The sequence below is a fragment of the Hoplias malabaricus genome, chromosome 1 (genome assembly GCF_029633855.1).
Source record: "Hoplias malabaricus isolate fHopMal1 chromosome 1, fHopMal1.hap1, whole genome shotgun sequence".
NCBI classification, from domain to species: domain Eukaryota; kingdom Metazoa; phylum Chordata; class Actinopteri; order Characiformes; family Erythrinidae; genus Hoplias; species Hoplias malabaricus.
The window spans coordinates 57,380,060-57,392,072 of NC_089800.1; the positions used below are offsets into that span (position 1 = coordinate 57,380,060).

General features: G+C 44.3%; 1 protein-coding gene across 3 annotated transcripts in view; it reads right to left on the reverse strand.

Annotated features, from left to right (window-relative positions):
* The window catches only part of stxbp6 (syntaxin binding protein 6 (amisyn)), a 237,803-nt gene that overhangs the window by 93,183 nt on the left and 132,607 nt on the right, over positions 1-12,013 (reverse strand). Inside the window, exons 6-8 of one of the 3 annotated variants that reach the window (XM_066667717.1) lie at positions 11,906-12,000; positions 11,597-11,693; positions 9,379-9,491 (exon numbers count right to left, since the gene is read on the reverse strand). The exons of the other annotated variants lie outside the window; for them this stretch is intronic. Coding sequence (XP_066523814.1) covers positions 11,645-11,693; positions 11,906-12,000 — 144 coding nt within the window. The 3' untranslated portion in view covers positions 9,379-9,491; positions 11,597-11,644. Of the gene's footprint in view, positions 1-9,378; positions 9,492-11,596; positions 11,694-11,905; positions 12,001-12,013 lie in introns of those variants that run through there. 3 annotated transcript variants of the gene reach the window in all.

Sequence of the window (12,013 nt, forward strand, 5' to 3'; positions counted from 1 at the left end):
ATGCTAATAAAGTGAAATATAGACAACATTTAAAGCTAAAAGTAAACTAAAACTACCTACCAGGGGCATAGCTAAAAGGGAAGCTGGGGGGCTTGGTAGAAGCCATAAGCTTCTGGTTTCTGAAACAGAAATGAATGGGAAAAAAAGAAGACCACCTGCCCAAGTACATGTTAGAAAAAGTAATGCACCTTGAGCTTTTATAATACATGATGAAGCCAAAGTCTTTGAGTCCCTGCATCCTTAAATAAATAAATAACTGCTCCTCTGTCAGCCACATTAACATATCTGATTGTTTCCCATATTCTGTTAACTTATCCTCTGTTGCACATTTATTCAAAATCAACACGTAAACACAGCTTTGCTCTGCTCAACTGATTCTTCATACTGTGTCTGTTAGCTGAGCTGTTCTAGCTACTAGCATGTTTTTATGTAGTTAGCATATTAGGTTCAGTATCCTAAAACGTATGGTTGCTTAACCACTACTGAACATGGTGCACTTGTTATAGAAAGTATGCCATAAAATGTTTAGTTAACAGTGTTGTTGTGTTTACACTCCCTTCACCTGGTAATTGGGGTTACATTTCAGACAACATAGCTACCATGAAGTAAGATAGTTGTCAATATTGCTACAGTGTATGCAGTGTGTCTCTTGAACATAAGCTTCCTATCTGGTCTCCTGTACCCAGCACCACAGAAATGAAATTTACAATCCATCCTCTCTCTTATCTTTTGTGGCCAAGTTTATAAAAATATGCCGTTATTGACCTGTTTTCAGTCAATATTAGCTGTCAATTGTTGCTTGCTTGCAAGCAGAGAGCATCCTGGAATACAGTGAACAAAATTCACTGTTTTTTTTTTTGACTGGCCACTTCCCAATATAGCAAACTGCTATATAGATTTTTCTATATAGAGTGAGTAAGGGAGTGAAGCACTGTGAAATCACAGATGGCTTCCAGGGCTCTGTTCATCCTTATCCCAGGGAGACTGGGGAGGGAAAAGAGAGAAGAAAGAGAAGAAAGGGTGGGGCATTCCGGTCAGCTTCAGTCATCCAGCCCCTGGGGCAGATGGGACAGGATGTGGATTGTGTAGCAGGTAATGGCTTCTAACCAGGACATTCACACTCTGCTATATGACTGAAGCACTACAATCATAAGTTGCACTTAATTAGAACTCTCACAATGACTATATTATTGATTTATCGTATAATATATGGACATTATCTCAATAATGTTTGCTGACCTCAGTACTGCACATTGCTTTACTTGCATGTCCATTTACATAACATTAAATTTCACCATTAATTATTATAGTCTCACATTGTTCATGTTTTCTCTGTGGTTTTGTTAAATGTATATTTTATATATTTAGTATATTTAAACACATATGTTCTATTCCTATTCCTGAATATCCTTAATAACTAAACTTTTGCTAAAACTCTTTGCTCTTTAAAGTGATGTAATTGCATAATTATACTATTATATTACCTTTATATCAACTGCATGCAGTGCAGTTTAAAATCACAATAATATGCTTTATCACAACTCTTTCTGGGACAATATATTGATTACACAAAAAGGTTATTGTGATAGGCCTAACTGGATTATAACATACAATGTAAATATACATCACAACACACCCCGTTATTAGAGTAGAGAAAACTGCCACACTTGTTGATATTTCTAGCACTTTCAGGACAAAGACCAAAGAGCTCTGTTTTCCCCTCACAGAATTTAAGGCAGATTAAGTGTAACATGAGAAACAAGAATGGTTGCACAGTTTCTGTAGCCACTGTCAGCAGTCCTTCAGGCAGACGAGAAGAGAGGGTCCACAATGGCTGTGTTAATTAAAGGAATGGTCTTGTCATCATAAGACAAGCAAAAACCCAAGACTAATGATTTTCCCCTCCCTGATGAGCAGCAGCCTGGGGAGAGATCAAAGGACCACCCGTCTTCTGCAAGATTTGCTACAGGAAGGAGGAGCAACACTCACCCACGCACACATACATGCAGCAATTAAAGCCACACAGACCCTTAGAAACACCTGGCCTGAGAGGTCGTTACACACACTACTCAAACGCACACTTACAGACAAACAGACGGGTGTCTCACTTTGTAGCCACTGACATTCAGTTGTCACACAGAGCTGGAATAATCCTCATAGAAAAGTATGGTATAAAATGTATTGCTCATGTGAGGCACGTGAGCTTAAAGGCACCATGCTCAATGTCAAGTGTAAGCTAGAGGGAGGGAAGGTACCCTCAGTAATTATTGGAATCATGGCTCTATTAATATTTTTTAAACTGAATTCCTACATAAATATCTCAACATCTAAGGTAAAGCCATTTTAGAGTCACTTAGAGCCTCCCGATAGACACTGAAAACCAACATCGATGGGAAAGCTGAAATTATAAATACAATAAAAATAATGATATTTATTTGTATAGCACTGCTCATAAATGAATGCAGCTGAAAGTGCTTTACAGAAATAATTTAAATAAAAAATAATACAAAATGAAAATTCTCATTGGCGTTGGGGGGGTGTCTCAAATCTCCTCCTTGGATCACCACCTTAACGTGGTGGAGGGGTTTGCGTGCCTGCGTGAGCCTAGGAGCTATGTTGTCGGGGGCAATAGCCCCTGGTAGGGTCTCCCAAGGCAAATTGGTCCTAGGTGATGGGCCAGACAAAGAGTGATCCATAAAGACACGAATGAAAAAGATAATAACGAGGACACAGCCTCCCTTGCCCGGAGCAGGGTTACCGGGGCCTCACCCTGGAGCCAGGCCTGGGGGAGGGGCTCCTTGGCGAGCGCCTGGTGGCCGGACTTTCACCTATGAAGTCCGGCCGGGCTTAGCCCGAAGGAGATACATGGGTCCACTCTCCCATGGGCCCACCACCTGTGGGAGAGGTAGTAATCCGGGTCTGGTGCATTGTGGATCGGGTGGTGGTCGGGGTCGGGGGCCCTGGCGTTCCGATCCTCGGTTACTGAAACTGGCTTTTGGAGCTGGTGCGCGAGGTTGAGAGGTACCGGCTAGATATAGTTGGGCTCACCTCGACACACAGTATGGGCTCTGGAACCAATCTCCTCGAGAGGGGCTGGATGCTCTTTCACTCTGGAGTTGCCCAGGGTGAGAGGCGTAAGGCAGGTGTGGGCTTACTCATAGCCCCCCGGCTTAGCGCCTGTACGTTGGGGTTTACCCCAGTAGACGAGAGGGTAATTTCCCTGCACCTTTGGGTTGGGGAAAGGGCTCTGACTGTTGTTTGTGCTTATGCACCGAACAGCAGTTCAGAGTACCATGCCTTCTTGGGGACCCTAGAGGGAGTGCTGGAGAACACTCATTCTGGGGACTCCATTGTTCTGCTGGGGGACTTCAACGCTCACGTGGGTAATGACAGTGAGACCTGGAGGGGCGTGATTGGGAGGAACGGCCCCGCTGATCTGAACCCGAGTGGTGTTCAGTTATTGGATTTCTGTGCTTGTCACTGTTTGTCCTTTATGAACACCATGTTCGAACATAAGGGTGTCCACAAGTACACCTGGCATCAGGACACCCTAGGCCGCATTTCGATGATCGTATCATCTGACCTGCGGCCATATGTTCTGGACACTTGGGTGAAGAGAGGCGCTGAGCTGTCAACTGATCACCACCTTGTGGTGAGTTGGATCAGATGGCGGGGGAGGATGCCGGACAGACCTGGCAGGCCCAAACGTGTGCTGAGGGTTTGCTGGGAACGTTTGGCAGAGGAACCTGTCAGAAAGATCTTCAACTCCCACATCTGGCAGAGCTTCGACTGCATCCCGGGGGAGGCTGGTGACATTGAGTCCGAGTGGGCCATGTTCCGGACCTCCATTGTTGAGGCGGCTGAACGGAGCTGTGGCTGCAAGGTTGTCGGTGCCTGTCGGGGTGGCAATCCCCGCACTCGGTGGTGGACACCCTGGGTGAGGGGGGCTGTCAAGCTGAAGAAAGAGTCCTATCGAGCCTGGTTGGCTCAGGGGACTCCGGAGGCAGCCGACAGGTACCGAGGAGCCAAGCGGCTGGCAGCCTAGGCAGTCGCTGAGGCAAAAACTCGGGTGTGGGAGGAGTTCGGTGAGAACATGGAAAACGACTTTCGGTCGGCTCCGAGAAGTTTCTGGCAAACCGTCAGGCAACTCAGGAGGGGAAAGCAGTTTTCCACCAACACTGTATATGGTGGGGGTGGGGAACTGTTGACCTCGACTGGGGACGTCACCAGACGGTGGAAGGAATACTTGGAGGATCTTCTCAATCCCACCAGCACGTCTTCCGCAGAGGAAGCAGAGCTTGGGGACCCCGGGGGGGGGGCTCGTCTATCACTGGGGCTGAAGTGGCCAAGGTGGTAGGGAAACTCCTTGGCGGTAGGGCCCCGGGGGTGGATGAGGTTCACCCCGGGTTCCTCAAGGCTCTGGATGTTGTGGGGCTGTCCTGGTTGACACGTCTTTGCAACATCACGTGGACATCGGGGGCAGTGCCTCTGGACTAGCAGACTGGGGTGGTGGTTCCCCTTTTTAAAAAGGGGGATCGGAGGGTGTGTTCCAACTATAGGGGGATCACACTCCTCAGCCTCCCCGGTAAGGTCTATGCGGGGGTACTGGAGAAGAGAGTCCGACCGATAGTTGAACCTCGGATCCAGGAGGAACAATGCAGATTCCGCCCTGAATTTCTCTGCGTAGCCAAGTGGCGGAGGGTGTCCGGTTTGGTGGTCTCAGGATCCCATGTCTGCTTTTTGCAGATGATGTGGTCTTGTTGGCTTCATCGAGCCGGGACCTCCAGCTCTTGCTGGACCAGTTTGCAGCCGAGTGTGAAGCGGTAGGGATGAGGATCAGCACCTCCAAGTCCGAGTCCATGGTACTCAGTCGGAAAAGGGTGGAGTGCTCTCTCCAGGTTGGAAGTGAGATCCTGCCTCAAGTGGAGGAGTTTAAATACCTCGGGGTCTTGTTCACGAGTGAGGGAAAGATGGAGCGTGAGATTGACAGGCGGATCGGTGCAGCGTCAGCAGTAATGCGGGCTCTGTACCGGTCCGTTGTGGTGAAGAAAGAGCTGAGCAGAAAAGCAAAGCTCTCGATTTACCGTTCAATCTACGTCCCAACCCTCACCTATGGTCACGAGCTTTGGGTAGTGACCGAAAGAACGAGATCGCGGGTACAAGCGGCTGAAATGAGTTTTCTCCTCAGGATGTCTGGACTCTCCCTTAGAGACAGGGTTAGGAGCTCGGACATCCGGGAGAGACTCGGAGTGGAGCCGCTGCTCCTCCACGTCGAGAGGAGCCAGTTGAGGTGGTTCGGGCATCTGGTTCGGATGCCTCCTGGACGCCTTCCTGGAGAGGTGTTCCGGGCATGTCCAACGGGGAGGAGGCCCCGGGGCAGACCAAGAACACGCTGGAGAGACTATATGTCTCGACTGGCCTGGGAACGCCTCGGTATACCCCCGGAGGAGCTGGCGTCGGTGGCTGGGGAGAGGGAGGTCTGGGTTTCTTTGCTCCGACTGCTTCCCCCGCGACCCGGACCCGGATAAGCGGTGGATAATGGATGGATGGATGGACAAAATGAAAATTTAATTCAATAATTTGTCATTTACTTTCAGGATTAAATGAAGCTACAATATACTCTTTTCTTCATGTGCAAACACACTTGTCCAGCTGAGCCTGACACTGATTCTGAAACTGTAGCTCATAAGTGTGTGGCCTAATAAACAGCAGAGAATGCGAAATGCCATCTTTGTGTTGATAAGATCTGCAGAGCTGAGCTTAAATGGCAGTGCAGAGCCAGCTCTTTCTGCCCCTCTCAGCCTTCCCCAGCACAAAGAGGAGCTGCTGTCTGGTTTGGGGAGAACCGGCTGGCCACTGGACGCTGGCTGAGAGAGGCAGAGCTGCTGAAGCAGGGGTTTTGGAGGTGAGCCCTGCGACAGCAGTGCAAACACTCTTCACATTCATCCTTGACATGAAATATCAGCTGTGACACCCCGCAGAGAGAGGGTGATTCCATAAAAAATCTGCTGATATGCAAAAATGTCTATGTCTGTTACCACACATCCATCAACATGGGCATCTTCAGCTGGAACCCTCTGAAGGGGCAGGACCTTAAAAGCCTACACACACACACACAAATATATATATACAAACATCTGAAATATGCCACTTATATCAGGAACAGTGTCTGTCAGCCATGTTCCTACTGTCAGATATCCAAGAAAGATAATTCAAAGTTTACAGAGTAACAATCTAAATACAGCATTGAATTATTTACACCATAAACCACTTTACTCACATAACAAGTTAGTATTACATAAGCACTTCTTAGCACTGCAGTGCCACTAATGTGGTGGTGGTGTGTTAGCATGTGTGCTGCTGGTAAGACTGGATCCGGCACAGCATTGATGCTGGAGTTTTTATACCCCTCTGTGTCACTGCTGGACTGAGAACAGTCCATCATCCAAAACTACTAAAAGAAAGGCATTCTGTGGGCACCTCCCACTGACAACCGATGAAAGACTAGAGCACAACTACCATAAACTATGCAGCAAGAGAAGAGCTACAGTCTCTGACACAGGCACCACTTAGTCTTGATGTCATGGGCAATGATCTATCACTGAAATACCAGCTCTGTGATGGTCCTTTGGGGACCCTGAAGATTAAAACTTAAATAAAGATAAAGTATGCAGAGCAACACAATGACAAGTCTAGTTATAGAACTGTTATAGTGCACATTTATGGTCAGAGAAGCTGATAAAGTCAGTTCAATCTTAAATAACACACTAATATTTCATTAGTGAGTTATTTTACTTTGAGAAGGAATATGAAATGAAGTGAACCTCAGTGTGTGAAATAAAGCATTGAGAACTGGATCATTAAAGAATTCATAGTAACACCAATTTCAGTGCGCAGTCCTTAAGATTAGAAATGTGCATTGAATATTTAAAGGCTGTTTTAACCATATAAATTTTATTTAACAGATGCTTTCATCTATTCTGCCACCTACTGCAGTACAAAGATACACATTTACAGGAAGTCTAGTACTGCCTGTTAAAGGACTTATGACAGTGTCCTTAATGCCAAAGTGAGGTCTGCTGTTATGTACATGGCATTTCCCAGCTTCACCAATGAATATTCTATGTTGATCTCCACATATTTACAGTGTGCAGAGCATTGCAGTGGATATCGTAACGCCATGGTCATTGCTATTTAGTGGAGAGCTGGGGTATACCAGGAGTCTGTACAGATTTTTAGTTTGCTGTGTGTGTGTGTGTGTGTGTGTGCGCATGCACATAAAGCTGTGTGAAATGGGATTGAATAAATCTCAGAGCGAGCTTGCTCACACAAGCGCAGTGATTTCCATGCTTCATCCACTACATCACCTGCAGTGTGATTTAAATACGTCTCATAAATACACCCAGGTGTAACTGGGAGCACGGCAGCGGAATATAACCCAGTAACAACTCCACACACTGATGCAAACACAAGAACAGGGCTATTAAACAGCAAACCGTGGTTCTACATTGCAGTTTAAGTCTCTACTCTTTTTTCAGGCCCTGTGACTGGCATTAAAATTCACCGGTCATTAAAAGTCATCCTGTATCTGGATGTTGTCCACATATGAATTTAAAAGACAAGTGTAACTGTGTTTGTGATCAGAATGTGTTCAGATATAGCTGTTCTAAACCCATAGCAGTACATGCTGTCACCAGAGCGGTGTGTGTAATGACAATGTGGCAATAGCATATGCATGTATAAATGAACTGTGGTCAGATTTGGATGTGTGTCTAAAAAGTGATCAGATCTGCATACACGTATACGCATTGTGATTGGATCTGCGTGTGTGTGTGTGTGTGTGTCTGTGTATTATTATCTGAATGCAGAAGCTGCATTTGAAAAGGCCATATGTAAACACATTGTGTCTTCACTGGAAGATGACCCACTCACATGGTCAAATAGCACTGATCAGATGTCGATGCCCAGGGTAAATGGCCGTCCACTCAAGACATCACTGGAGAAGGATGGGAATATTAAGGGTGAACAGGACATTTACACTTACGTTAATGGCATTCGGCAGACACTCTTATCCACAACCAAGTACAGTGTTTAATTGTTAGATATAGGATAATAAAGTATTAAGAGTCTTGTCCAAGGGCTCTTTTTATTAACATGATGTTCCTTGCTTGAGCTGGGAATTAAACCACATTCTGCTTTGTGGAAGCCCGTGGCATGACGGTTACACTATACCAACCACGAGCCCCAGAGAACGGCCATACATACTTCATTCTCTCTCTTTCCACAGACTGGATAGTGGTTTGAAGTTGGCTTCCCATGTGCCTTAAACATCACACTGAATGCTTGAATGGCCTCCCACACAGAAAACCCAGGCTCAACATGTGCAGGGAGGATAAAAACACCAAGTGTGCCAGTCCCTGGATGGCCAGAGGCATCCCCATGAGTGGAATGTGATTTGACTTGCTGAATTTGGGACTTGGGCAGAAATCAAAGACTTTTTGGAGCCTCCTCGAGCTCTGATCTCTGCATGCACTGAGCGAGGACCCCAGGAGTGATAATGAGGAAAAGCAAAAGGGTGAAAAGTTTCAGCAGAACAACTTTTCAGGCCACATTAATACACTGGTACTTTGGTTCAGGAGGTTGTTATTTGTGTGCTTCTGGGCAGGAGTGTTTGAGTGTCTGCAGATCACTGGGAACGTCATGTGTTCTGAAGTTTCATAAATATCACAAACACTCATTAATGCTTCCACAGGACTGAAGGGAAAGTCCCGGAGCAATGGCTATTTACAGTGTTTAAAATGCCGTGCTCATTTAATTGCTGGAGGGACAGGAACACAAAAACAGCCATTTTAAATTTAGACCATGTCTCTCTCTCTCTCTGGTGCAATAATGATCCAGCTTTCAGCTATCTCTCATCTGAAAGCATGCACAGACCTATGTATCTCTTTCTATTTCCTGCACTGCTGTATGCTTTCTCTTGTGTCATCCTCTTCTCCTCCCCTCTATGCTTTTTTCACACCATCCCTCCATTCATGATGAAAAAGGAAGTGAGGGGTGCCAAAAATGCTAATTAGAGGGCACACTTAAAGCAGCCCGTGGCTGGATATCACAGCCTGTTTATTCACATGACCACAGGGCAATGCATGCCAAGCGGCACACGTCCCTTCAGTAACACACCAAGGGAACAGCAGTTGCTCTCTGTGATGGAAAAGAGGGCAGCACGGTGGGCAGCATGAGGTAAAGTCATTATATATATATATATATATATATATATATATATATATATTCATTACTATCCAATTAAACCTGTATCTCCCAAAACCTTATATGAGAAGGGAAAAAACCTTCATAACTTTCAATGGAAGAAAATGTAAAAAGATTTTATTCTTAGTAAATTGGGAGCATTTCCATTGGCTCATTCATCATGAAATGTTCACAGGATGAAGGACAGCTACAGTGTTCACATGATGTAATAAAAATCTTCATGAGTACTGCAATAAAATATAAAGAGACAAAATTTACAAAATCAAACAGCAGAAAAGCAGGTACATATGTCATACAGCTGCAATTTGTAAAAGCTCTGTTCTACAGAAAGGTCTTTAGTTTTATGGTTTGCTGAAATGTATTCCAGTCTTTCGTGGCAGATTACTTCAATGATGATTAACCAAAAGTAAAATTCGAATTAAGGACTTTCAATAGGTCAATAGGATGTACCTGGAGGACCTGGTTTTATATGAAGCAGACACGATAATATTCTGATAATATGTTAGTGCCAAGCCACTATGAGTCACATTAACTCTCTGAGCCATTAAAAAACAGACCTTAAAAATTATTTAAAAGACTTGTCATGTTTATGTGAAACACTGAACATGTATTTTATAATTTTACACTGTAGTAGTTTTACAGTGACCATTTCAGCCAAGAATCCTCACAAAGATTTAGCACCTTTTTTTTCTTCTTCCCCTCTTTACTAACATCGGTCTGAAAGAGACTAATCCTCCTATCACTTGTATTAGCACTCAGGGACATATCTTGAAGTTGTAGAGCCTAGAATGACATTTGTCCTAAAAGAAAATCTGATTAAAAATATTATTATTATCATTTCTTAGCTATGCTAACGATTAATCTGCCACATTAGCCCTTCAGCCTAATTGGCGGTAAATACGCAGAGACCAAAAACATAAAAGATTGTTTTTCATTGTGTATTCTAACATTTAACCCTTTTATTTACCACCAAATTTCAATAATAAAGAAAAGAGTAGCATTGCTACAATTGCGTTTAAAAACTAAAAGCATCATGACTTTCATAAAGAAGTTATTTTTGCATATAATATCTGTGTTGCCAGGGTTGTTTGTTTGATTTTTGACATTGTTTACACTGGAACTAAATAGAAAGCACATATGCAATATGGAGAATTCCAATTGAAATATAAATTATTTAATGACTATTTAATATACTATACAAATGGGCCATTGTATTTAAATTCCAAGTATCTTCTACATTCTCAGGAAAATAAAGTACTGTAGAGGTGCATTATTGGTCTTTAAAGGTAAAGGTACAGCCCTAACAGTGTTAAGTCCTGAGCGACTCTGTCAGTGGTGTTTCTACTCTTTTAGTCCAGATTTAGGCCTGATCCTGTCTGAACAAACTGGGTGTTCTCTGGTTCTGAGAATGTGGAAAAAGAGCATGTAAAAATGTTCAAAACAAAGGTATGAACTAAGAAAGAGGCTAGGATTAGTGGTGATGACCTCTGCTACCAGACCCAGACAAACTAGTCCCTGTCACTGCTTGATGCCCTTTCTAGCTTCATTTTTTTTTTGGTCCACGTTCTCTCTTTTTCTTTGTTCTCTGAGACCTTGGGGAAGTGTGTTGTTTTGAATTATTTAAAAACTGAGCTCAATTGTCTCAGTTCTCATTTTAATCACAGCATGTCAAAAATATGTGGATTATAGGATTTGCATTGTTTCCAGACGAAGTAGGCCAGTGGTTTTATGAAACATGAAAATAAGAGGATGTTTGGGAAGAGGTGGGAGTGGAAGTGGGGGGATTACTCCCCAAGATACAGGCCAGGCCATGCTGCTGAATTCCAGTGGGAGGATAACACGGCCCCTTGGCTTCGACACTTTGAGCTCTTTGGGCATGCAGCACTTCATTAATAATATTCAGCCTCCTCAAAGCTTCCTCCCTAAAAGCAACTCCATCCCCCTGGCTTTGATTTATGGCTGAGTCAGGTGTTGAGGTGGCTGGGATGGAGATATACTTCATACTAAAGCCACCTGGGAGCAGAGCTTTAGCTCAGAAAGGCAAGCAGTGGGAGAGTATTTTTGTCTTTTGTTAGGCATATCAGGCCTGTATATACACTCCCATACACACCTCCTCCTGACATGTGTGAACAGCAGCAGGAGACTCTATGACAGGTGTGTCATATCCCATATACGAGCTGCTCCCATTGTTCCCGAACACCAGGATTCTCCTCTTCCTCCTCCCCCTCCTCCTCATCCATTCAGCATGTCTGCATCTGTTTCTGTGCTATTTCAGGTACGGCGGCTTTAGCCAGATCAATACACCCAGAGCCAACATGATGCTCATACTCACCGTCCTCTGCACTGCGGAGGAAAGCAGAGAAAGAGGAGCCTACTATCTTCACAGTGCTCCAGATCCACCTTCTTGTTTTACAGGCATGTGCTCTATACTGGGTAGCATTGATATATTTCATTCAACAAATCACACATATATAGTTAGTACAATGTCTCAAAAAAAGTGTTATCTTGTAGGAGAAAATAAAACATGTAGTTTTCACTGCACGATAATGTAAAATGTTTTAATTCAGAATCATTTTGAAGCTTTGCAACTATCTGGGTTGCTATGTTTAGGAAAACCCAATAGAAAATTGTTTAACCCAACCTTTTCCCTTGTGGCATCAAGGTAGATACAGCCAGGTGAACTATCAGACTGAACAGGCCTTCAGGAGCTGAACAGAAGGGGCTCACGTGTTCAACCTAAATAGGAACA